The sequence below is a fragment of the Takifugu flavidus genome, chromosome 21 (assembly GCF_003711565.1).
Source record: "Takifugu flavidus isolate HTHZ2018 chromosome 21, ASM371156v2, whole genome shotgun sequence".
NCBI lineage: Eukaryota > Metazoa > Chordata > Actinopteri > Tetraodontiformes > Tetraodontidae > Takifugu > Takifugu flavidus.
In genome coordinates this window covers 8,163,253-8,175,598 of record NC_079540.1, presented here as the reverse complement: position 1 = coordinate 8,175,598, position 12,346 = coordinate 8,163,253, and the positions used below count along the sequence as shown (strand labels likewise).

At 50.9% G+C, this 12,346-nt stretch overlaps 1 protein-coding gene across 1 annotated transcript; it reads right to left on the bottom strand.

Annotated features, from left to right (window-relative positions):
• Nucleotides 1-5,330: 5,330 nt before the first annotated feature.
• zgc:63863 (uncharacterized protein LOC393372 homolog) lies at nucleotides 5,331-12,235 on the bottom strand. Its single transcript, XM_057021322.1, has 10 exons — nucleotides 11,996-12,235; nucleotides 11,168-11,222; nucleotides 10,822-10,952; nucleotides 10,674-10,754; nucleotides 10,420-10,606; nucleotides 10,217-10,318; nucleotides 9,775-9,916; nucleotides 9,503-9,687; nucleotides 8,945-9,054; nucleotides 5,331-8,532 (listed from the first exon to the last, which is right to left on the bottom strand). Exons 1-10 carry the CDS (start codon nucleotides 12,060-12,062, stop codon nucleotides 8,366-8,368), a joined length of 1,227 nt encoding a protein of 408 aa, XP_056877302.1. The 5' UTR covers nucleotides 12,063-12,235; the 3' UTR covers nucleotides 5,331-8,365.
• Nucleotides 12,236-12,346: the final 111 nt, after the last annotated feature.

The window sequence follows — 12,346 nt, the reverse complement described above, 5'->3', positions numbered from 1 at the left end:
CCGCCGCTCGCTCGCGTGCGTTTTATTTTTAACCGGGCTCTCAGGCGTCACGCAGAGCGACTTTGGTTTGTTTGTTTGTTTGTTTGTTGTCCTTCCTCAGTCAGTCTGCGCAGTGACCCCGCTGCAGCCTGGCCACCGAGATAAGCCCACTTCCTCCTTGCCTCCTCGCCTCCTCTCCTCACACCTCCTCCATCAGCCCCCCCCCCACTGGGCTGAGCTTCCTCTCTGCTCGCTCATCCCGCCCGGCGCTCGTCCGTCTTTAATCCAACCAAAAGTAACATAAACATAAGTAACACAAACTGCTAGAAGATGTTTGTCTCACCAGGTGTGTGTGTGTGTGTGTGTGTGTGTGTGTGTGTGATGCATATGTGCCAGTCAGCAGGGGGATTTGTGCTGACTGGGAAGACTAAAAGATTTATGATGCAACAGTCACTTGCACACGCGTATTAAAACAAACACACACACAAATTTGAGGCTGGATGAGTCGGCAAATTTGGCTCTTGGGGAGGAACAAATGAGAGGAATGTTTATCGGAAGGGTCTAACGGGCAGAACACGGAGAACAGGAGACGGGGAGGTGGGGTGGGGACACCTTTCTACGACTCCGGGGATTCTGGGACGCCGTCGTTGGACTACCACAGAAGAAGAAAGATTAAATTAAAGCCACCCAGCACCTTAACAGCAAAAAAAAGGACTCAGTCCTCAGATTTATGTGGCAGCAGTTTTAAACCCGACAGCCACGTGGGGTCAAAAGGTCAAACCCCGACCCTTCCTGCCTCCAGGGAACAGTTCTAACCACCTTCGTGGTGCTGATCTGGGACCAGAACGAAGCCGCCACATTTCCTCCCGTTTGTCATTAACCGCCGTGAGCGCTTGTTTGCGTGCGCGTGCGTTTGGGCGTGTGCGTCTGAAGCGGCGTGGGAGAAGCGTTATTTTATCGGAATGCAGCCCTCAGACCGTCGGCCCCCGCACGATCAATAGTAATTACACTGGCGGGGAATTGATCTCTCAGCGATCTGTTGAATCCTTGAAATAAACAAATACCCCAAAGTGTGTGTGTGTGTGTGATCCAGAGATCCGGCGAGGCGTTCGAGTGCGGAGGGGAATCACACCCTCGTTAGCTGAGATGGTCCAGACCGGTTCTGATGACGAGGCTCATTAAAGGGGCAGTTCCCCTAAAAATAACAACGGCCCATTTACTGTGAAAACCCGACAGCCGGGAGTTTTTTGTCTCCCGGGCAAATATTCCTTTAATGCTGGTGTTGGCTGGAAGTCACAAACCGCCCCTTTAATAAAACTTTAGGAGGATTAATCGCAGATTTCCTGTTTACAGATTAAACCCAGAAGTCACGCAGAAGATTCTAAAAGGATGCTGCGGATCATCCCCCACACGGAGGAGACTCAATCTCACGTGCGTGTGTGTGTGTGTGTGTGTGCGTGCGCTTCTTTTTAAATTACGCAGCGGCTGCAAACACAAACTGAAGCGTGTGATGGACGGCGCCCTGCGACGAGCGCCGCAGCCCGGAGTGGATCCGCTCTCGGCCCGAGATGGAAACGGAGCGTCGTGTCTAAAGTTGTGACAGCGTAATCAAGCACGCGCTCACGGACGCATATTCACGACATAATCTCTGCTCGTGGATGCTGGCCTACGGCTGCAGCGCACACACACACACACACACACACACACACACACTCTGGTCACTACAATAACGGACTTTTTGGGCATGAATACACCATAAATCCCAGTAGAGAACGTCGTTCACTCCCACACCTGAGGGCCCCCGACAGGTGGAGATCACCTCAAATTATCGGAAACGCGGCTTCACGCCTAATGGAACCCCCCCCCCCCCCACACCACCACATCCTTTTATCTTCGTGAGGGCTTTTATATCACACGGCTCCTAACCCCAACCACCCCAACGAACCCTAACCCGCCTTAAACCCACGTCTTAACCCTCAAACAGCCCTTTGAAGTTGTGAGGACACCCAAGATGTCCTCACTATGCTGGCTGAATGCACACACACACACACACACACTGATATACAGGAGGGGCTTCCTCTCAAAATATTCCCACATCCCAGCGGCCGATAGGAGGCAACAGGAGCTGATTGGACGGACGTGACGATGTCGTCGTTGGTCTCTTTAGCAAACATCTGCTATTGTAGCCGCCGCTCGCACCTCGTGCTAAAAACAAACCTTTATTACGCAGCAACCATCGGAGACAGAGAGTCTGATGGGACGATTGTTGCTGTCTGACCATCCAGGCAGCAAATGTCACCAGTGAGTCCAGTTTCACATGTGACGAAGTGGTTTTGATGCTGAATTAAGGAGTTTAAACGAGTTTCTGGTTCTGAGACGCGGCTTTTGCATGTGATTGTTACTGTGCAGCTGCTCCGACTGTCTTTAGTCTTCTCGGTTGTGTTTCTGGAAAAACAAACGCCGTCTTTCCAAAAAGAGCCCCCCCCACACACACACACACACACACACAACACACACACACACACACACACACACACACACACACACACACACACACACACACACGTCCGCTGTGACAGTTGGGTTAGATGAACAAAAAAGAATATCCAAACCAATCACTTTATAGCTTTATGGATCATCTGTCAGCACTGCTATTAGACTGCCAACGTCTTGACATTTAACAACAAATTCATATTTCTCTCTCTCTCACACACACGCACACACACACACACGCGGGCAAACACTTAGCGCTTGTTGACATTTGCCAGCGCCACACATTTTCCTGCCGGCGTTTCCAGATGAAGGACATGAGAAAGATCCCTGCGACTTAAGACAGATTGATCCGTTCCTGCCATTAAACTTGTTCCACAGCCTCTGAAGACGCGCACCCCCGACACACACATCCCATCACCCCCGACACACACATCCCATCACTCCCGACACACACATCCCATCACTCCCGACACACTCCCGACACACACATCCAATTCAAGCGGAAAATGTACTTGCTGTCTCTTGTTAGCCAATTCTGTGTCTGGTGCGCGCGCGTGTGTAAATTAGATTACTGCATATATGTGGCTGCTGTAAAGGATGACGGCCCAAACCAGCCGGAGCTGGTCGGGAAGATTAACAACTTAGTTATGACACATCTTAAATTAGTTGGTGCTGCAAAGGGAGCAAACTTTTAACCAAATGCCAAAGTGTGAAATCACAGAGGCGGAGATCAGATGCTGGAAAACGATGGGAAAACGGCCTCCATCCATCCGTGTTGGAGGAGTTGGTTCGATTTTAGATTGTGGCAGAGGGGAGCGAGAAAGATGCTGATTTAAGGGCCGAGCGTGCACGTGCACGTGCCCGTTAGCTACAAGGGTAACAACGCATGACGTTAAGGACTCTGATGGGGGGGGTCAGAGGGGTCAACTGGCTCCCCGTCTTCAGTCGTTCATTACTTTGGTCCGTGGAAGTGAAGACCGTCTCGGATCTATTGATCCTCACTTCCTGCGGTCTCCATGGAAACGAAGGAGGCGAGGCCAGCTGGGGTGGAGGCCAGCGGGACGTAAGGACGACGAGGACCGAGGGGTCGGGGGTCAGTCTCAGGCGTCCACGCGTGGAAGAGAACGATGCCCGAACGTGTTAACGAGACCCCGGAGTCATTAGAGATCCAGGATGTGGTCAGGAGGCTGCTGAGGTTCCTGCTGTCGGTACCACAGGAGACCCAGGTTCCTAGAGAGGTAGAAGTGTTGGGTAATCACCCCCCACGGCTGCTGTTGCTAGCGTCAATGCTAATGGCCACGTGAGCCACGCCCACTCGTAGCTGAATTCACCGATTCTGAGCGACTTAATTAAGACCGCTTACTAAATATCTACACTTCTGAGGACGTCCCTGAACAGGCTTCAGAGTCCAGCTCAAGGGGGGGCCGGAACGGAGCGCTCGTGCTGGACCCGTAGTTGCACCAGTAAGCAGCTACGCTGAGCTGATGCATCAGAACCAGAAAAGGTCCGATCAGGGAAATCTCAGCACATCTCAGCAGCTTCCTGTTTGTGTTTGAGGCGCGAGCCTGAAAATAGAGCGCACGGCAGAAAAAGTAGTACAACAGAGGTCAAACCCCAAAATCACACGCACACACACACACACACACACACACACACACACACACTGCCTGTAAAGCCTTTTAGGACATGCTCCCTGATCCATGACAGAGCGAAGGACCGAGGGGGGGGGGGGGGCAGGAGGAGCTTGTGTTTGTGTGCTCGTGTGTGTCCATGATGGCACCTCCACCCGGGTCAGACGGACCCAGAACGGCCCCAGAACCTCCTTTACTGAAGCGTCTCGGGTTCTCACTGGATTCACCCAAATGTGATTCATGATTGCGCAACGAAGGGAATTAAAATGTCATTTTGTTGTGCTCAAAAGGTTAAAAGGCGGCGATGTGAGCGCGCACGTGCACGCACGTGTGTGTGTGTGTGTGTGATGCGGCGCCCCGCAGCAGCTGCGGCCCCCCAGCGCGCTCCTGGTTCCTCACGAGGATCCGACTGTGCTTCCTCACACATGCGTAACGCCTTCAATTCCCAGTCGTGCACACGCACGGTTTCAGCGCTCGTGCAAACCCGGACAGCGAACTCGGGGGGGGGGGGGGGGGGGGGGGGGGCGACGCTGCGGCGCTTCAGCCCCTCCCACAGCTGCTCTGAACTTGGATCAAACTCACCTCCGACGCCTTATTAAAAATCCTCAAAGGATTGTGGGTAAATTCGCGGCTCAGCCACCAGCCGGCCTCTCCTCCGCTACAGATCCCCCTCTTCTCTCCTCCCTCCAGCCCTGCTCCCCTCTTCCCTCCTCCCTCCAGCCCTGCTCCCCTCTTCCCTCCTCCTCCCTCCAGCCCTGCTCCCCTCTTCCCTCCTCCTCCCTCCAGCCCTGCTCCCCTCTTCCCTCCTCCCTCCAGCCCTGCTCCCCTCTTCCTCCCGGGCTCCGGTCGGGTCCCCGGGGCCCGGACGGACAGATGTGCGGCCGTGTGGCGCCCAAACGCACAAACGGTGACCTCGTTTCTCCGAGACCAGTCGAACGCAGCGGATGAGGCGACAGCGGGAACGTCCTCAGAGGACACGTGTGTGGACAAAGTGGCAAATTTAGGCCCGATTTCCTGGGATTTCGGTGTTTTTCTGGACGGAAAACGGAGATTGGATGAGATTTCTTTCATGTTTTGTCTCAGTATTTGGGATGTTGCTTTAGCTTTGATGACAGCAGCCGTCTGCAGTTTTCGCCGGTTAAAGTTGAGATTTGAATGATCATTTTTGTGACTTTTGTGGTTCTGGAAGGCTGCAGGTGGACACAGATCAACCAATAAACACACACACGCTGTGCACAACTTTAATGCATCAACAGAATGTGTTCTGTCGGGACTCGGTACAGGAATCCAACCACAATGTGAGGAACAATCATTCAAGTGCCCACAGGAATAACACACACACACGCTGTGCACAACTTTAATGCATCAACAGAATGTGTTCTGTCGGGACTCGGTACAGGAATCCAACCACAATGTGAGGAACAATCATTCAAGTGCCCACAGGAATAACACACACACACACACACACACACACACACACACACACACACATGTACTTCTATCTTTGTGAGGACTTTCTAGCCCAGCCCCTTACACTAAGACTAACCATCCAAACTAACCTAACTAACCACAACCTAAACCCATTTCTAACCTCAACCTCAGAACCACATCTTAAAGCTTCAAGGTCTGGAACCACCAAAATGATGTTAATGTCCCCACTTTGCTAGTAGAATGAGTATTTTGGTACTCAGTGTGTATCAAGAACACACAAACACACACACACACTCACACACTTCAAATTCAGCCTTTTTACAACAACTCAACCCCAAACAGCGAATTAACGATTAAACCGTTTGGATTTTCCTAAAAAGACCATTTGTGCCGAAACACTGATCGTCGTGCAACTTTTGATGAAAAGACAAAGGGATCGTTTCACAATGTCCTCTCTTACAGGCAACACTTTTAAAACAATCATCAGTTAAACCAGTAAATAAAACTTTAAAACCACACGTGGAAAGATGCATCTAAAGTAAAATCAGAGATGACAAAGATCTTGAGTTCTTGACGACGTCTCACTCTGACCTGAAAACCAGAAACCAGTGGGACCCTAAAACCAGAAGGGGTTGAAAAGGCATCTCAGGAGGGAGGGATGTGGTGGGTGACCTGGATGTCTGAAGGAACCCGTTACTAACATTAGAGGCTGCTAAAGCCACGTAGAGAATCAGCGCCAGGAGGCATCCCAAAAGAGTCCTAGTAGATTTAAGTCACACTTCAATCATTTTATCAGAAGGCCTTTGCCCGATGAAGGAAACAAACAAAGATAATAATAAAATAAAGAGAAATGAAAGAAGCATCCCGAGCACGCCAGTAGCCAGAGGCAGGGATAAAATCCTCATTAAGATCTGGCACCGGCAGCCTCCTCTGGCATGTGCGGCTATGATTGCATGAGGGTCTACTTGACTCTAATGATACAACGGCACTGTATCATCTTCACTTTTGATTAAAGATCGCAGACCTGAGGCGTCGTTTCTCCTGAAAGCGGATGCCTTTAGCATAGATGCTAGATTTGGATGCACACACAACGCTGCCCGTAGTAACCACATTTACTGTAACGCACCCCATGCTAACCGTGTTGCATAGGTCAATGCCCTGGATTTTGGAACATTTATCCAGAAAACTGCAGATTTAAAGCACATTTGGGTTTTTAAAGCCCCACCCCTTATTTGCTTTACTCACAGTGAGAAGACAGAGCGCTAATTAAATTTTCCTGCTAAGCTAAGCTAACGTGCGGCTAATAGCGGTACCTTTTTCTGAATTACGCGGAGGCAGCTGCTGATGATGAAAAGCAATCATTTTACAGACACATCCAAACAATCAAGTGTTCAAACAGCACAGAAAGATCCAATCAGGCTCAGAAAATAAATACGCTGCTACCAATCAGCAACACCAAAACAACAAATAAATAAAATGAGAAAGACTACTTTAAAAGACCTTCACGGTGGGCTGATTCCACCTGGCTCTGAGCCAGCGGCTGCCATAGCGACCACGCCTGCCACTGCCGTGGTCACCTGCCATCACTCCACAAAAAACAGCCCCATCACAGATTGGGAATATCCCATAATACTTGATTAGATGAGCGAGAGGCCGGTCGTGGATAAACCCTCTGCTAAACCTTTATAGCGTGTGGTCGGCCTGATGGAATGATTGATTAACCGGCTCCACCATCCTTCAAAATGACCCCGAGGTGCAATTTGACGCTACATTTGTAGAACACTCTCACTACTCGTAACATTACACAAAACTGCGCACGCTGACGTGGGGGCGCGCTCGCCCGAGTCACTCCAGCTAAAATAAACCTAAAATTCACCTCTGCAAAACACACGTTCACGAGCGGAGAGCGTTCAGACCCCGGTGAGGCCGTGCTAGCGTATGCAGCGGCTTGGCTACGAGCTAGTGAAAAGCTAATAAATGTTTCAGAGGCAACAAGCAGAGGCTGCTTTGCTGTTGGGACGGAGCCCCGTGCTCTACATGTGTACGTACCTCAGGTAGGAAACGCTTCTATTATTCATTTTCCCTTTTCAGGTTATGAAACTCCGATTATGTTTACGTCCAAACGCGTCCATGGCCACATCGTTGCTACTAGCAAGAGTTTGTGGCTCCTTCTGAGGAGACACCGGTCGTTGGGATCCGACACTATGACATCAAAACTCGTCTTTTTATCACAAACGTGGAACTAAAAGCTAAAAGATCTTCATAACAGGATTAAAACAGGAGCGAAACACGATGTTGGAGAAGACCTACATTCTTCTGGGGGGGTCGCTGAGGGTGGAGGCTGGAGCAAAGCTGCTAAATATTTCACATATAAAGTACTGGTGTCTTCGCTCGGGGGGGGGGGGGGGGGCACAACAGCGGGAAAATATAAAAATAATGCAAATGCATCTGCCAAAGCCCCACTGCTTTCTGTCCCTATGAAATATTGAGATTTGGTGGAAGCAACAGATAATTTTATGCATGAAAGTGGAGTGTGAACGCAGAGGCAGGAGTAACAGCATTAATACCTGTGGCTCCCGGGCCTCCTCCTCCTCCTCCATCTCTGCTGCTCATCGCTGCAATCGTTCAGGAGGAAGAGGGAGAACCGACCTGCCTTCCTCATCGTTTATATTCACGCGTCATCGCCGTGGCTACGGGCGCTTTGGGCTACCGAACAAGCACGGCGGCAGGAATCCGGAGGGATCAGAACGTCTCCGGGAGTCTCGTACGGGCCGGAACGACCCACGGCTCGTCTCCGTGGCGACGGCCCGTTCGGGTGTCGTTTGTCCGCCCTAGAAGAGTTGCAGCAGCACGTCGGGCCCCCACTCCATGGCGGTCTGAGCCACGGCCAGCATGGCGGCCCCCAGGGTGGCAGACAACCCCCACACCGCCATCTTCACCATCCGGTTCCCCTTCCCCCACAGCTGGCCGCGGTCCCGGGACAGAGCAGCTCCGAGGCCTGCGTGTCAACAGAAGGAGGGTCGGGGGGGGGGGGGGACACACGGAGGGGTCAAGATGATTCCAATCCTTCTCTTACCGCTCGTGAGACCACGTTAGGAGCCGTCGACGGTCATTGGGACGAAGCGTTCCAAGGAGGTGTTTTGAAAGCAGCCGTTTGCTGCCACGTTTAAATTTGCCCTGGATCGGTCTTTGGGGGGGGGGGGGGGGGGCTACATCGTTTGTTGACTGCTTATTGATCGGCCAAAGGGGAGCAGCATTTGTTGAACACGACATATTTACTGCTGCGTTGTTTTGATGAATTATGCTTCCCCAGATGGATTCAGGCTAAATTGCCTGCGTCTAAATATCTCACAGCTACTTTGACTCTGCATAGTTTGAGCATCCAGGATCAGATGAGCAGCGCTGCGTACCGTGTCCAGAGGTGGCGGCGCCGTGGGCCTTGGTGAGGCGCTGGAGGACAGAGTCGGGCCTTTGGTGAAGGGTGGAGAGCTGAAAGGCCTGGAAGGTGCTGATGGACAGGCTGGAGGGGGGGGGGGGGGGAGGGAGACAGGGAAAAAAGGTTAAAACTGGGAAAACAGTCAGGTGTTTCACTGACATTGCCTCATAAGAAGCTGTGCTGAGCAATGCATGATGGGAGCTGAACAATCTATGGCATCAGCTCCCAGACGTCACTCGGTATGGAAGGTGGGGACACGGGAGGACACCGGGAGAAGACTGAGGACAACATGTGTTGATGTGGACTCGAACAACAGGAAACGTCCGAGTAACGAGCTGAAGCAGCAGCACCACCTGCTGACCACTATCGGAACTACACCCCAAGGAAACATACTGTATTTAATATTAAGGGGGGACAAATATGGCAAAGACAGGAAAACTGAATATCTTATTAATCTAATGTGCAGTCAGTCGCAACAACCATAAGGTCCATTTACTTTCCATCTAAATGTGGAGGGGAAAAATCTCCTCACCTCTTGTGGGACTGAAGTGCCGCTCGCCTGGCCAGTAAAGATGGAGGGTAGCGGGCGAACAGGTCTCGGGCCTGGCTGATGAGGAGCTCATAGGGGAGGTCCTGGGGGATGCGAGAGAGGAGGTGGTGGACCATCGCCATGTCACACTCGGTCTGCTTCACTTCCTTCTCTCTGTGCAGCACAATCTGAGGAGCAGAGGGACGGGGCAGAGGATCCAACACCTGAGAGCCTCTACCAGGAAGAGCGTCGTGTTCCCATGTGCGTGTTCCTACCGTAGCGGCGAGGTAGATGGGCATCAGAGGGTGAGAGGACAGGAAGAAGTCATAGAGTCTCAGGGTGTGTTTGAACTCCGACAGCACGTGGCCGAACCACGTGATGAGCCACGACAGGGCAAAGATGGTTCCCACCTCCGCCCTGGAAGGACAGGCGACAGCAGAAAAATCAGTGGGACGGTCGTTGGGACGGGGAGAAGTTGCGCAACAGGCGGCGAGCTTTGATAAGACCTAATCAGTGACGGGGGGGGGGGGTGAAGCAACAGAGATGAAAAGAAAATGGGAAGAGGAGCGACGATAGCAGAGGATCTCAGAGAAGGGTGGAGTCTTCTGAGGCCACATTTCTGGGCTTATCTCAGCCCAGGCACGTGCACGTCACACGCACGCCTCGCTGATGCATCGACGGCAACATTCAGGTCATTTAGTCCGAATCCTACGTTACCTCATCATGAAGTCGTAGAGTTCTGCATCCACCTGCTCCAGGATCGGCATCAGGTAGTTTAAGATGTGCTTTGTGCTGTCCATGGTGGGGTCCATGAAGTCCCTACAGACCGTTCAGGGACAGTAAAGACGGTCGGTCAACAAATACAACAAAATACGGTCATTCCATCCACGTTCTGGTACTGAAGGAAGCGCGTGCAGAACCTGAGGTGGTAATTGGACAGCGTGTCCAGCATGGCGATGGCCATCCTCTCCCCCACCACCAGCAGCAGGGACACGGCCACGTCGTGGTAGCCTTGATAGTAGTGCAGCTGCGGGTTGCGCTTCAGAACCTCCAGGATGACGTCGACGAGCTGCTCCTGCAGCACGGCCCGCTCCGACGCCGGCATTCCTGACACGGAGCGTTACCGTCAGATGTGGGAGGGACTCAAAGCAGCGGGAAAGCGTGCGGGCGTCACCTTTAGGGAAGCGTTTCATGGACCTCCTCACATCCAGGACCACCTGGTTGTGGTCCCTGTGGTTGTCCCTCACATCCCGGCCTGGAACAGAACAGGTTCTGCTGTGGTGAGACGCCCACAGGAACGTGCGCGTGTGATAACCACCCACCAGGTCTGTGTGGTAAGTTGTAGACGTTAATGTTGAGCAGCTTGGGCCAAACTTTCCTCCTCACTTCGTCCGTGAGCAGACCTCCTCTGGTGGCCGCCGCCCTCTTCAGGGTCTCGATGTCGACTGGATCGCTGCACATTTAAATGAGCGTTGATTAAAACCACCCAACAGTTATTTACACCGACCTATCGGGAGGGTCGGTGGGTCGAGGAGCCACATTAAAGGAAGATTTTGGATTAGTTGAGAGGGATTTTAAAACATTAAACCAACACAAATAAGGTTGGAATGTTGGTGGTTAGTTTTAAAAGAGGACAATTTAACGTCTCAAAAACAGTTTTTTGGCCACCTGATCAAAGCCTGGTGGATTTCTGTCAACTTCTGCTTCCTTCCAAAGTTTGGTTCTGTGAAAAAAAGCAAATAAATATGAGGTATATGATATATAACAAGTGCATAAGGCAACAGTAAAGAAGCGACGGGAACATTGTGTTGCTGACGGGAGAAAATAAGATATTTGCAACAGACAAGAAGAAATGATGAGGAAAAAAGCAGATGAATCAAATATATGATGCAAGAATAGTTAGAGGAAAGTTACAAGCTGCAGTTTTCCTGGTCGGTGGACATTATGAAGGGTTTTCCACAGACTCGTCTCTGTTTTTCGGACATAATTTCAACAGACAGAAAGGATTTTATACTTTAAATTGAATAAACCCCGAATGATTCCTCTGACTAATCTAGTTAGTGGCCTGTGCAGAAAAACCCCTGACACAAAGAAACATTCACTAAATAAACTGCTGTGCACAAAACTGAGTTAAGACTCTTTAACTTCATTTGCAAACTGCTGCTAAGTTTTCTCCGCTGCTGCCACGCAGGCACAACTGGAATAAGCATTAAAGAGAAGCGGCACCGCGGAATTATTCTAATTAAATAGAACATGTACGACTATGATCAGAATGAGGAGGAAATTTAACAATTAAAACGAGGTGGCAGCAAAAAGGTCAAGTTAAGTTAGCTGATAAGTTGTCGTTCAGGCCGGTCAAGCTAAGCGTCAGCTATTTACAAATCGCTGATGTGAATTCAGAGATATTGGTGAAAGAAAACAGAAGAAACGTATTGAAATAACAAGTATTTATCTGTAGTTTGCAGCGCAGCAAACACCAGCTGGTGGCGGACTTACCCTTGGTGACAGACGCGTCCCCATTCACTCCCACAACGTTTACTTTCTTCCGCTTGAGTCTTTTCATCCCTTTTAACAACTGACAACAGACAAAAGGAGTTTCTGCCGTGTCATAAACAGGATGGAAATAAAAAAAAAACGTGTCTTTAAACAGATGATCAACGAGCAACGCTGTTTAGCTAGCAGGTAGTCCGCGTTCCAACTGTCCCTGAAGGAATCAATCTAGCCTCGAGCAACCAGCCACGTTCCAATTAGGTAGAAAGGTCACGTGATAGCGCACAGGCACCTGATTGGCTGTTAACAGGCTGCACCTCAAGCAAACCTGACTGTAGTTTTTTGATGGTCGTTCCG

What these genes read in the sequence shown, in the direction of transcription:
- zgc:63863 (XM_057021322.1), bottom strand. Translation starts at nt 12,062, where the DNA reads ATGAAAAGACTCAAGCGGAAGAAAGTAAACGTTGTGGGAGTGAATGGG. An exon ending in CTCTACGACTTCATGATGAG is followed by an intron (nt 9,917 to 10,216) that starts GTAACGTAGGAT and finishes CTGTCCTTCCAG; the next exon opens with GGCGGAGGTGGGAACCATCT. An exon ending in CGCCGCCACCTCTGGACACG is followed by an intron (nt 8,533 to 8,944) that starts GTACGCAGCGCT and finishes GTTGACACGCAG; the next exon opens with GCCTCGGAGCTGCTCTGTCC.